The following is a 15071-nucleotide window of genomic DNA, read 5'->3' as shown; positions in this document are numbered from 1 at the left end:
CGAGAATCAGAGTGCGGTAGCTTTAAATGTAAATCCCTTCGAATTATTTGGTTAAATAGCGGTTCACGGGTTAAACGCAACCAAATGTACATAATAGTACAATCTTAACCCTTACCGCAAATATCACGGTAATTAACCCTTGAATCGCCGCGGTTTTCATCTATTCCGTTAATACGGTATTATAGTTCCTGTTCACAACGAGTACATGTTAGTTGTTAACCCGTTACATTTAAAAATACCTTTTTGAATATAGTAAGTAACTTATGGGCCCCGGTGAGGTTCCTTGGCGTACTCCTTCCTACTTGAAGATGCCTAAAAGTATCGTTATGATTAATAATAATAATAATAATAAAATATTTATTTGTTTTCTCTCACACAAAAAAATACAGACACAAAATACAAATTTCAGCATTAACAGGCAAAATCTGTGTGAGAGACTGGCGACTGTACTAGGATACCTGTATTACAGATTGCCAGTCCCTCCGCATCCGGAACGAATGGAATTTAAGTAGGTACATCAATTTGATCGAGAAACTATTACAAATATTACAAATATACTCACATTTAAGTGGGTGTATGTGATGGTGCATGTATGGTTTAGTGTATGTAAGTGTTAATGTATGTATGTGTTAGTGAATTTATGACTTAGTGTATATATGTCTTAGTGAAGCATATATGAGCATGGGTGATAGTGTACCTATGTACTCGTATGACATAACGTGTTAGTGTTAGGTATTAGCTGAGGACTACTAACAACTTCTCAGTCCCCTCGTAGTCTAGATTTTTAAGCCATTTGACTGTAGCTTTTTTACACTCATATTTAGTAAGCGGATATATGTTGATCAACCTGTTTATCTTGTTATAAAGGTGACAGCCCATAAAACCAAAAAACCTTCTTGAGAAAGCTGTGGACCAACGGGTATCTGAGGTGCAGACTTTATATTTGCATCGTTTGTTGTCATTCAAAGAAGGATCATAGCGAGTTATGGAGTGTTGTTTGAGCACAGTGTTCAGTATAAATAGTTGACGAACACTCAACACGTCAGATAAAAGATATAGATCTTTGGTAGGGTAAAAAAATGGTTTAGAATAACTTACTTTCAATAACGCACGCTGAGCCCTCTCCAGTTTTATAAGATTAGTTTTACAAGCCCCTCCCCAGACAGTAACACAATAGCTTAAAACGGATTGGCAGAGGGATTGATAAACCATTTTAATTATCGATTTTTCAGCAATATTACGGAGATTCTTAAAGGTGAAGATAAGTTTCCGAGTTCGCGATAGTAGCAGGTCAATGTGGTAGTTAAACTTTAGCGTGCTATCAACAACGACACCTAGATACTTAGTATTGTTGGCAACAAAGATCTTTTGACAGTCACAAGAATCAGTATCAGAACATACATGAGCAGTTAAACCAAGGTTAGTACTAGAACCAGGAGTTTTTATATAGAACGGTATACATTTAGTTTTATTGACATTGATAGTTAGGGCATTCATTCTGAGCCATTTGTTAACAACGTCGAATCCTCTTTGAGCAATGTCGACAGTATCTTTCCAGCTATCACCATGAAACACAAGTGCAGTATCATCTGCAAATGTTATTATTTTACCATTTTGTAACTGGAGGTCACAAAGATCATTGATAAATGCCAGAAACAGTGTCGGACCTAAAACACTACCCTGTGGCACACCATAGCGTATCGGCAAATCGTCACTAACAATGTTGCCCACCCTTACTCTTTGCTGTCTATCACTCAAGTAGCTTTCAAATAGTTTAAGCTGCAAACCACGGATACCCAAAGCCTCCAATTTATCCAGCAGAATAGGACCAGCGACCGCGTCAAAAGCTTTTGCAATGTCCAAAAATACAGCTAAAATTTTATTTTTCTTATCTAGTTTTGTAACAATATGATCAGTTAATTGATGAACTGCGAGCTGGAGAGTAGGTTATTACTTTCTAAATAATCGATGAGGCGTTTGTTTATCAATTTCTCAATGATTTTGGATAGCGTAGATAGTTTAGAAATAGGTCGGTAGTTACCGACACAATCTCTATTACCACCTTTATAAACCGGAATTACTTCAGCTAGCTTGAATAGGTTCGGAAAGATCCCTGTAGAAAGAATCAAATTAAATATATATGTAAGTGGAGGGACTAAGATTTCATGATAACGTTTGAGAAAGGCTCCAGAAATATTATCTCTGCCCGCAGCACCGTCCTTCTTCAGTTGCAAGATAAGAGATTGAACTTCAACTTCATCAGTAGGTAGCATGACGAATGAGGACAGTGTAGGATTGATTGATGGTTTTTTATAAGAGCTATTAGAATATGCTTTTTCGGCAATATCTTTCCCGATAGAAACGAAATATTTATTAATGTTGTTACCTATGACCGATGACCTAGATGTTCGTCAATGTAAAGTGGAGTCTTTATTCCTGGCAAACCGATAGTATGAGTATTGAGCTTCTCAGAAACCGGCCTTCCTTTGTTAAAGTTTCGCAGCTTAGTCAATAAATCATTTTTAGCGTTAACACTCGTAAATTCAACAACAACAGGTCTTGATACTCCTGGTCTACCCGGCAGCCGATACAAGTCACGTACATCACTCCTATTTATATCGACATCCACAGCTTTGCCGATGACAGAAAGGGTCGAGAGTAAGTTGTCAAACTTTTCGTTTTCAGAAATCGGGATATTGCGAATCTCCAGAGTTGCATCTCTTGTACGGAACTGTATATCCTGGATATGCGATTCTAAGTTTTTTATGGCATTTTTATTATTTTTTTGGTTAGTTTCAATTTCCTTTACTCTGTCATTGGTCTCCTCCTGAGACTTGTTAATAAATTCTATTCCTTTTTCTATTTCTGAGTTAGACTTCTTTATTTCCTGGAATTCAGTTTTTATATTGGATAATTCAGAAAATAATTTGTTTAAGGTGTCATTTAGAGTGGACTTCCATTCACGTAGGTTTCGTTCTTGATCCTCTCTCCATTCAGAAAGCATTTTCAGGACATCCGCTCTTAAGTCGCTACTTTCGGAACTAGAATGAGCATTCGGGGAAGAGGTCTCCATTCGTTGTCGCTTGGAGCGCGTTGTTATATTGGTGTCACCCTTGGCAATACAGCCCGCACTCGTCATCGGAGACTTCGAAAGATCAGACTCCGATCGGGAACAAGACATCACAGAAGTGTTACGAGGGGGTGAGTGTTGGATATTGGGCATATCTTCAATGAACCCAGAGTTCAATATCGCAAAGCAACAATAGACAATCGCACCAGTTGATCGTAGCAGGTATAACAGCTTTGTAGTAACGTAGCAAATCACAAGCGTCGTAGTCTAACTTACGTCATTAGCCGAATGTGATGTAGAATTTCGACTCGCCGGCACTCAACCGTTTGGTGTAATGGCAAACAACAGCGCTCACCTCACAGCTTATCCAAGAAGAGGCACGGGTTCAAAACCACAAAAATCCAAATAGTTCAATTTAGTATTTTAATTTAAGATTTTAAATTTAAATTTCTCACAAAACTCAACACAGTGGACACGTCCAAGCGCTTCCGCGGTCCGGAGGGGAGAGAGGATTATAATAGATTGACATCTATTATAACGCAACACATTAATCTGTTACTATAAATTGATTTATGAAATGACAAGCCAAATTTCACGTTTGCCTTCAGCACAAACCTGAAATCGAATAGTTAACAATAAAATAAATTATATTTTTGTATAGGAAACGCGCATTCAACATTTTTCGAAATTTTTGTTCGTGTAACGTTTGAATTGAATTCGTGTAATAAACTTTACAATACAGCAGCTTGCTCTGGCTGTCCTATTTTTGACAATATTGGTACAAATAATGTAATGGGAATCTATTATAGGATAACATCCATTGAAGAAATTGATTTACACACACTGTATAGAACGCACAAACTATTTCTAAATTCTTAATAAATATCACACAGCATAAAAAATTCATAAACGTAAGTGTTCAAAAGTTGTTCACAGACACAAAAGCGTTAATGACATATAAAAAATGTCAAATTAGGGGCCCATAGATAATCGCGCCGCCATCATTTAAAATACATTATCTATGCGAGCGGATAGTTAAGTGGACATCAAAATGGAGATTATTATGATTATATGTCGTGGACATAAATGATCCTGTGGTGGTTAAATGTTCGAAGTAAATTAGAGTAAATATCGTTCTTTTGAGGCCAAATTATTATAGATTTATGATTATTTATGTTCGTTCAGTTGGCTAGTAGAGCTAATAAACAAATTCTAACCTTTGCTTTGTAAGAAATTTTACGCGAGTAAAAGTGTACTTTCTTTCTATGTGATTTAACATTTGCTCGAACGGTGAAGGAAACTATCGTGAGATCGGCTTGCCTTAGTACTAATAAGGCGACAGCGTGTATCAAGCACAGGTAGGTGATAAGACTGATCACCTTCTTGCCTTTTAGATTTACAAATGATCATGAAACAGATACAGAAATCTGAGGACCAGACTTGAAAAGGTTGTACCGACACCTGTTTTTTTTTCGTTTATGATATGACCTTGGTACCTGTCAACATAGTCGGTATATTTATAGAACGGAAGCTTGATCCTGGAAATCAATAAACAATAGTTTAAAAAAACTAAAAAACACGCTTTTAAAGCACATCGTGAAAAATAAATCCTAATTAAGGCTGAAAATGGTAATGAACAAAAAATACTGGTATTATTGTGAAAAAGCGTCGAGCAACCCATTTTAAACCATATTTATTTTTTTATTTTTTTTTTCGGATTATTGCATTGTCATCGATCTTTGACAGGTGCGCAAAGTTTGAATTAAATCTGTCCGTTAAAAGTGGGTCAAAATCGAGTCCGAAGGAGTCGGTAATACATACATACATAATATAAGCTAATATAAAGCGTGTAATAAATAACGTAGCTCACGAGAGCACTGCCAATTTTACTGAATTAAAACCCTGGATAGATAGATAAAACATTGCTTTATAGACATTCATAATAAAATCAAATCATCCAACCGTTGCTGACGTTGCAAGACGTTGCTAATATTAGTTCTGCCTAATATTTTTCGAACTAATGGTAAATTGAGACAATTATCATTCCAGTCTGGAATGTCGATCAATAAATTTCGTTAATTAATTCCAAAGAAAACTGGATTTATAAAAATTACGGCTTGTATCCTCATCCTACCGAGACGTTAAAGTTTGACCTTCACTCCGTCTCCGTAGTTATAACACATGACAGAACCCGCAGTTGTTCGATTTCCTCTTTAGGTCTTGGCCTCAGATTTGTGAATCCGTTTCATGATCATTTCTAAATCTAATAGGCAAGTAGGTGATCAGCCTCTAGTGCCTGACACACGCCGTCGACTTTTTGAGTCGGTCGACAAGTCGGTTTCCTCACGATGTTTTCCTTCATCATTCGAGCAAATGTTAAATGCGCACATAGAAAGAAAGTCCATTGGTGCACAGCTGGGGATCGAACCTACGACCTAAGGTATGAGAGTTCAATATTACCTTTTTTTAAATTATTACAAATACAATAGCATTTATAGCACAATTTGAAATCTTCAAAATCGATTGCCACTCAAGTCCTTAAATCTAGAGTGGTCTATTAATAATTCCCTCAATTCCTATTCGTTTTTTAACAGATGTTATAAAATCTTTTGATACGTCACATAGATTGGATACGCTTGTCAAATGTAACCCTCGCACTTACAATAACAAGGGGAGACAGAGTGCTTTATATGGTCAAAAATATTGGGATAATTTTTGAACACTTTGCCCAGAGGATACATAAAATTTAATTTATATTGAGTTAATTTTTTTAATACCGGTGACCCCAGAGCTGGTGCTTTTCTCGCTCAACGAATAAGTATCGCACTACAGCGAGGAAATGCCTGCATTAAAGGTACACTGCCACAGGAAACACACTATTCAAACTTGTAGAAAATTACAAATTTAGAAAATTGTATAATACTGTATATTGTGTGTTGGAAATAAATATATCTATAATAGCTTTTGTACATGTTGATCGTTGTATGAAGTATCTATTTCATTTTTGCTAAATTTCATATTGTGTGTCATATCAAACGGTATATTGAAAATAAGTTAAATTTTTACATACATGCATCATTACCTTCCTACTAAACAATTTATCTATACAAATATAACCAAGTACGTTAAATAATAAATATTCAGCCGGGATAGGCCGCTAGTTTGAGATAAACATAAAAACTTTCACCTAAAATAGTTTTAAAATGTCACGCAAAACAAATATATACTATGCTTTAGCATTATAGAGTTCCGTGGCTCTGTACTTAACGCGTAAATTATACTAATAAAAACACATAATAACCACAAATTACTAAAGTTCGGCTCCATTCGTTGAGCATTTTAAAACACGACCGTAAATTATGTACAATTACTAGTGGAGATGCTATTAAAATCATGTTCAAGCCGACATTTTTCCAAACACAAAGATATACACGATATTTTCGTCTTCAAACCGAAGGCCCGAGAAAATGTCGTACCTACTAGGTAGATAAAATATGTAGATAAAATAAAAAATATATATATTAAAGCTTGTTTGGGCTATAATAATAAATTATTTTCATAGTTGATATTTATTTTCCACGCTGGATTGGAAAATTGCTTGCATTGCTTTTCGCGATACTCATATAACCCCTATTTTTTACCCAAGGTTATTACTATCAATGGCTGAGGGCACTTTGAACTATGTGTGTGTGTAAGTAATGCTATATCTTGTACCTTCACGAGTCGAGAATGAACAAATGCATTTCAATTGCAATACAAAATTATACATAGTTTTCACTTAATTGAGCAGTAAGTGATATGTACTCACCATAAGAGGAATACACGGTGAACGAAAGCAGCACGAAGATTCGCGCCAAAACTGCACCAGCTGTCAAATTGTACATTTTCAAAATGGCCGCCATGTTCACAGATCACTATCACATAATACTGTTTTCATACGAGTCCTGTTTGATGGCATTCGGGGTGAAATTCTGCAACAAAATAAACATTTAAATATATATCTTAAATGTTAGTGTATTATTAATCGGTGTACATTACTATAAATGTTTAATATATAGTATGTTATAAAATAGTAATTAAAAGTTAAAAAAGGGAGACTAAGTGAGCTAAGTGTCGATAAAATAATAATAATTTTGAGACTAAATAGGTGTCTGTAAGTACATAGTTAAAATAAGTATTCTATTACAAGTTTACGCCGGAAACTTGCAACCAAATGTTAAAATTATTTTACTGGTAACACTCGTGTCGTAAATCTCAATAATTCCCACATCAAAGGGACAAATATAGCACTTCTTAGAACAACGATTATCATTTTTTTCATCTATAGTCTGCTTTTAACAGTCCATAAATTCTATAGTTATTGATAAGGCAAAGTCAAACTCCTTAATAAGACGTTAATAGGTGGGCGATTTGTTAGCGGTTCAATAGTGTTCTTTTAAAAGGGCTGCCAAAGCACTCTCTCCTCTAATCTCTTAGGATCAAGAGGAATTGCTCGTTTGCCCCTCACCCTATAAAAATAGTTTACCGGTAAACAGAAAACGTATTCTATAAAGATAATAACCAGCAAGAGTTGCCTGTTTGCTCTTCCCATGGTTCAATTGATTTAATTGTATTTTTCAAAGGCAAGGTGCCTTGATAGCGTAGGAAAGTATTTAGTTAAGTTTTGACAACAATTATAAATAACTTATCTTAATCTTATGACGTTATGATAATTAATATGACATTTGCATGCCTATTTTTCTGAATGTTATACTTTCTTTGCAAGTTTTATTATTATTACTTTTCGAATATAATTCCAAGTTTGCGACATCGACAAGAATATCGTTTCGTTCGTGAATTTGCTCATGAATGGCAATTTAATCAATTATTTGAAATCTGTGTTCAGCAGGATCCTATGAACGATAAATAAACGCTGGGTTTTACTGCATTACGGCTGGCCTGTGTAAAATAAAAACAACTACCTTTTATGGCCTATAACCCTTTTTATCTTTCTCAAAACCGAAACCCTTTATTGCAATTCCTATAGTAACCCGATATTAATTTGCACATCTTACGAAATACGAAACCTTTGTTTTTGTGTATAAAATCCTTTGTCAAGGTAATTAAAGCAAATCTTTGAAGTATATGTCAGCCATGATGAAAAGGGGTCGGCGGGAAAATAGAAAAACAAAATGGCGGCGCGCATTTATCATTGCGTTTGGTGACGTTTGAATATTTTATTTACTCACGTATTTTGCTTTTTAATTATAATTCATTTATAGAGCTCAGTAGTAGGTACAGTAAATTAATGAATAAAATAGCTGATTAAAACTTGCAAAACGCCAAGATGGGTAATTAAGGTAGGTACGATTGGCGTATATTATGTGCAGAACTAATAGTAGAGCAGTGTTGGCCTAGTGGCTTCAGCGACTCTTATCGCTCAGGTCGTAGTTTCGATCGACGCCTGTGCACCCATGGACTTTCTTTCTATGTGACTGACAGTTCTTCTCTTCCGTTCTACGCCCTTGATTTGAGAACTGGCAGTAAATGTAAAATTAGAAGCAGTATAGTATATATATTTCTTTTTAGACGTTAATAAGTGTACATTGTATTACCTATATGAAAAAAGATATTTTGAGTTTGTGTTTAACATTCGCTCAAACGGTGAAGGAAATCGACACACCAAAGTCGACTGCGTGTGTCAGACACAGGAGGCTGATCACCTACTTGCCTATTAAATGATCATGAATCAGATACATAAATCTGAGGCCAAGAACTAAAAAGGTAGCGCCACTGGTATATTTTTATTAATAGTAACCAAAGACTATATTATTTTCTATGATTTAGTTTTGTTTCCATAGCTTTATAGAAGTCACTCTCTAGCTGAACAAGATATATGTAGACCAATTTTGATTCGTATTCTATTTGTACGTTGGTTACCTTTATCAGCTTTCGGGCCTGACGCATGGGTAGCATCGTATTGGAAATTGGTAGCTGTCCTTAATGAAAGGGGCTAACATTTGAATGAAAACTTTAAACTTTACCACGATATAGTTGATTTAGATAACATTCTGTCATCTAAAATTTTATTTTGACCCACAGTTTTATGTCTAAAAACGGAAGTATTTTGCGTATATGATTATTTTCTTTATTCTATAAATTCGAAGCGAAACAATGAACTAAAAATATTCCTATCTTAGGGATTACAGAAGCGTCGACACTTCACATCTGTCCGTCAAAAAACAAACGAATATAAACAAAGGCGTATAAACATAACACTTTTTTGTGCTATTTTTTGTTGAAAATGCCACCTTGATGTATTTTTATAACTTGAGCTGTTTACTTCTTTATTATAGCCCAACCTTTTGGGTTCGAGTTCCGGGAATGTGTTTTATTGTTTAAAAATGAAAACAGCACTTTGTAATCAAGAAAAACGAAATATTTTCCCATTACCAGCGCTGAGGAAAGCATCTGCTCCACAGCATAATGCTGAGCCAGGGCCAATTACAACCACAGCATACACGCATTAAATTAAAATGTAACTTAATACTTTTAAAAATCCTTCATGCGCGATGCGCGGTGCGCGTTTTTAAGCTGCAGAAGGCAAACTTGGAGACCCTTAGCGTTACGTATTTATCGTTGGCACCGACACCTGACATGACTAGACTTGCAAGTGCGTTGCCGGCCTTTAAGGTGCGCGTTTCTAAGCTGCAGGATGCAACCTTGGAGGCTCTTTGAGATAAGTATTGCAATACTAGACTTGCAAGTGCGTTGCCGGCTTTTAAGGTAGAACGTGGTTCTTTTAAAAGCTTCTTAAAAGAAGAACAATAAATACAGTACCTTAACTTTTTTTAAAGTAAATAACGACACATACTTTTGCAGTGGACATTTATCAGCGGGACAAAAGTGTGTCATTCTATGTCTGAATTAAAAAGGTATTGTGGTCCAATCTACGTCTATTAGCCTCCCCGCATCATTGCGCAACGCTTTATTAAAAAGTAAACTTGGCTTATTGGCTGTAATTGAAAAAACATATTATGTATACCATATCTTGGTCACTTCAAATAATTTAATAGAAAGGAAATTCTAATAAAAACACTTTGGTTCGGCTAGATGATATATTTCCACAGGTTTTGCAAGAGTTATAATTTAACTTCGCCATCAGCTTCGTGAATTAACCAGGTCTTGGGTAGTTTGATCCAAAGAACGAAGCCATCTACTTCATCAAATCAAGAACATCTACTTGTCTACATGAAGATTATGGCGGAACATACTTCACAGTATCAGCCACCTTTATAAACTTCTGTAAGAAGAATATCTTGACGACCAGGTGATACAATACTTTATATAACATAAGTATTAACACATATTCTGTAAATAGAACCAGCTACAACCATTGACCTGGGTCTCAGATTTCTGTATGTAACATTTCGTGAACTTTCTTCTCATATGCTGAGGATTTCTCTCATTTCCGTCTAACATACGCTACGACTACGGGTCTAAAGCGGGCCATAGACGGACCGCATGAGGTTTGCTCAGGAACTGCTCGAGCGGTCCGTGTATTGCGAATATGTATGGAAACTGCAGATCGCCCGTGCGGCGACTGCAGTCAAGTCCGTCTGCAACATGCGGTCCGTCTATGGCCCGCTTAAGGCAATGTTATATATATACATATATATGCACATCTAACGTAAAGTGTATAGGCGCACAGCCGTGTTCCGATCCTAAATCATCAGAGATCTTAAATCAAACGAGAGCTACTAGGCCTCATTTGTTTATTGATGGAAGACCATCATTAATCCGACTTCCATAAGATATATGACCAGAGAAGAACTACCACATATCACATTTTGTGAATGTGTTTACATACAAACTAAGGGTCCTTCCTATAAGCGCGTATCAATTCTTAACAGGCCGGCAACGCACTTGCGAGCTTTCTAGCAATGAGTGTCTATGGACGGAGGTATAACTCAACTTTAGGTACCTGCCCGTTTGCCCCCTGTTATAGTAAAAAAATTGTAAACATAGAAAGCTTGTAATCGCTTAGAAATAGAACAAAGTAGCCAATTAATTCTCTAAGGTTTTATCCATATTCATGCAAAAGGGTTCAGCGGTCTAAGGGTCAAAACTTGCATAAATAACATAGGTATTAAAAAAACTCTCTTCAAGTAATTAATTTGTTAGCATTTTTGTAATACAAACAGAATTTATATATTTTATTCAATTTTCAAGAGTGTTGGCCTAGCGGTTTCACCGCTTGCCTGACCCAAACAGTCCAGACCCAACTTGGGGCCATTCAAGGATTTACTGCAATTTACCCCCCCCATCTCAAAGCAAAGCTCTCAAAAATAATAGTACATAAACGTATTAATTTTTTGTAGGTTAGCATAGACAATGTGTGGGTACTATGTGTAAAAAAGGAAATAATTACTGTTGATGTAATGACCTAATAAGAAAATCAAAGACCTACAAAGGTTGTAACACTTTATTTATTTTATATAATTAATTATCCTATGACAATTAATAGCTTTTCAATTAAAAATAATAGTTATTAAAATTATAAAATATATTTTAATCCTTCTATAGATACTTTGGTTTAACCAAAGCTAGGCCAGTTATCTATTTGTTTTTTTAGTTTTTTACTTGGGTTGCCTGGAAGAGATCGCATGTTAGCGAAAAGGCCGCCCATTGCATTGTTGCTTAATGTAACAAAGTTTAAATAAGTAAATTTAAAAAAATTCTAACAAAGTTTGATTTCAAAATGTTTTTAATTACAATAATAGTAATAAATAACAGTAGAAGTAAGAAACATAGTAACAACATAGTCCCCAAAATATACTTAATATTGCATGTTCATTTTGTTGAAACTTATTTTTGGCGGACAAAACGCAATAGTAATAATTTTAATGCATTTTCATAATTAAAGTTAAAAATGTATTTTTTTAATAGAGTCTAGAGTGGACACCCAAACGCGGGCCGTATGACCTGATTTTTAAGCGCTGCTAACACAAAAAAAATCTTAACGTTCAACGGGAGTGGACTAGTGATGTTCGGGTAGACCACTTCTATATCGATAAAATTTGTACACAGAATATAAAAATGTTATATAATATTCAGAATTAAATGACTTTATTAAGAAATGGTACACTGCCAAAACAAACTTTTTAAATGTGTTTTGATTTCTTATGTACATATCAAAGATAATATTTTTTTTTATACAGAACTAGACAGATATTTGGCCACAATCCCACCTGATGTGAAGTGAGATGTGACCTATTGAAGAGAACGTCCAAGAGATGCCTGTTCAACCACCTCTTGAATGAATGTGCCTAGGGCAGTGGTTCCCAATGTGGAGCCCACGCCCCACAGAGGGGGCATTTGATTGTTAAGCTATTCGAAAATTTAAATTTCATTTTTTCATTATATTTTTATATATTAAAATTTTCTCACTGTGTTTCGTTAACAATGTCCTAGTAATTTATTTCTCACACCTATCATTTAATATTAAAAACTATGCATGTGATATGGGGGAAAAATAATTTTAGAAAGGCTAAGGTAGGGCACGACACAAAAAGGTTGGGAAATACTGGTCTTGGGGTAAATCTTTTATTAAAGATTCAACGTTATAATTCCATCCACAATTTCCAAGCAATTAATTAAATTAATATTCACATCCATACCGGCTTCTTTTATTGAATACATGGCAATTAAAGTAATTATACGTAAAAAATTAAACCACATTAGGCGTATAGGCTATAACCATTATTCATGAATACTCCGATACATCGATAACATTTAGGGCCAGTACACACCTGCTACTTAACCAATATAATCACTTTTTAATGGCAAGTCACTTACACCTTAAGGCTTACAAGTGACTTGCCTGTGTCCCATAAAAAAGCGAATACATTAGTATTTATTTATTTATTAAAGTTATTTATTGCAGTAATACAGAAATACAGTACAATAATTGAAATAATTAAATGAAAAGGAGAGCAACTGGCAGCCTTATCGCTTTCAAGCGATCTCTTCCAGGCAATCACTGTGAAAAAAAATGTAAGATATGGTGAGCGCAAGAAGTGCAATATTACATAAGACATAAAGTAATGGAACAAAGCAAAGCAATTAAAACATAATATGTACTATTTAATTTATTATGTATTGGAAAATTTTTACTCCTAGTATTAAAGAACCGCTCAACATAGTGGCTCTGTTTTAACACTATATCTTAGGAAACTGCTTTTTTTATATGATATTGACTGGATATATATATATATATTATATATAGCTGCTAGTCGCTAGTCAATATAATCCTTAGCAGTTCAAATATGGTAGAACATATAAATTGTGAGTCACGTACTATCTTTTGAAATGTCTAGATTTATATCTAGCTTTATTAGCGATTAAGATAAACTATAGCCACTTTGTCCGTGACCGCCTGCGTAGCTCAAGAATGCAATGTATGGATTTAAAGTTCCATTCCTTGGAATAAGACCAGAATACAAGGCCATAATGGTCAACCAATGTAAAGAGCTGAATAACGAAACCTATTGATTTGCGCTGAAAAGCTTTAAAACAACGTTTTACTCTAAAAATAACTAAACTATCTTTATTTCTCAAGAAAACTTACATACATAGTGCACAAAAAGTAAAAGTTATTAAGTAAAGTTATTTATAATAAAAGGAAATGCTTGACTGTGTGATACTGATGCCTGTTAAACGTACCTGTGTTACAGATCATCCCCCCCACTTCGAATCGCCAGAAGGTCTTAAAACGTAAACTTAGTGTAAATGTATGCTTAATAAACAATTAAATAACAATTGTTGACAATAATTGTTTGACATACACCGATTTAGCGCAAACAGTAACGTTCAATATAGATTTCTTATTTTTCTTTGTAGGTGATCAGCCATATTTGTAAACCAATTATTGTCCAAATTGAAAAAGAACCGAGAGAAATTGAAATGGCACCTTTTTTTAGAATAGGCGGGCAAACGCCCAAAAAGGCAGTCCAGCCGTCATCACAGCCCATTTTCAGTGGGTGCGTGGCCGATCTTTGAGGGAGGAGTATACTCTTATTTTGATCTTTGGAGGTCATATCTCTCAGGGAAGACCCCCCCACCGGGAGTCGCTTCCACAGTTCGCAAAAGAAAGTATCTTGTGAAGCGGACTGTGGAAGACTTCCAGCCATCAAGGTGATGCTGATGAAATTTTGAATTGACACGGCTCGTACGTTATTGAAACGATTTAATTACTGAATTGTAATCATACAAACATCTCTGAGATTTCATCGATATAATCCATCGACGTGCCACAACTCTAACAATTCACCTGTATAATTTGAAGGGCTCTCGACAACTCCCGACCCCTTTACCTGTCTCTTTCTTTTGTACGAGGCGTTTAGCTTCAAGTGAATCCTTGCACGTTAAATGAAGAAAATACTAACTCATGTTTCATGCTACTCGTGTCTTTTTGTTGCATTTTGTTAAACTTCTAAAGCTAACTCAGAACAACGGACCTTAATTATGGTAAAGGTAAGATTCTAGGTATAGACTACGCGAACTTCCGCTCTCATGTCTGATACGTTTTTGACATACAGCAGTCTATAACTTCGAAAAGCGATAGTCATACACGTCACATCACGTTGACGTCCACAGCTGAACATAGGTTAACAGGTGCGGTGAACAGTTCGTAGGCTGACGCATTGCTGCCGCTACCAGTATTTTCTAAGAATTGGGCTTCAAATTGCTTCCGTATCCACAGAATTCACCACATTTGGCCCCCAGTTTTCCTGTTCTCAGACCTCAAGAGAATGCTCTATGGCCGTAAATTTAGTGCTGAAGAAGAGGTAATCGCCGAAACTGAAGCGATTAAGAAGCAAGAGTAGTCGTACTATAAAAATGGTATTGAAAAATTGTATGACCGCTAGAATCGTTGTATCGCTCAAAATAATCAAATATTATTTTTCTTTCTTTGTTTTTCTCCCCTAATGTACGTTTTTGTATGCAAATCTTGTATCCT

The 15071-nt window shown here is 35.3% G+C and overlaps 1 protein-coding gene across 1 annotated transcript in view; it reads right to left on the bottom strand.

Moving 5' to 3' along the window:
• LOC125055053 overlaps positions 1–15071 on the bottom strand; it is a 124377-nt gene that overhangs the window by 95439 nt on the left and 13867 nt on the right. The window contains exon 2 of the mRNA XM_047657259.1: positions 6879–7041. Within this exon, the coding sequence (XP_047513215.1) occupies positions 6879–6972 (94 nt within the window). The 5' untranslated portion in view covers positions 6973–7041. The remainder of the gene's footprint in view (positions 1–6878; positions 7042–15071) is intronic.

This window comes from Pieris napi, chromosome 13 (assembly GCF_905475465.1).
Source record: "Pieris napi chromosome 13, ilPieNapi1.2, whole genome shotgun sequence".
NCBI lineage: Eukaryota > Metazoa > Arthropoda > Insecta > Lepidoptera > Pieridae > Pieris > Pieris napi.
The sequence above is the reverse complement of the archived record's forward strand: the minus strand, read 5'-3'. Positions and strand labels throughout refer to the sequence as shown.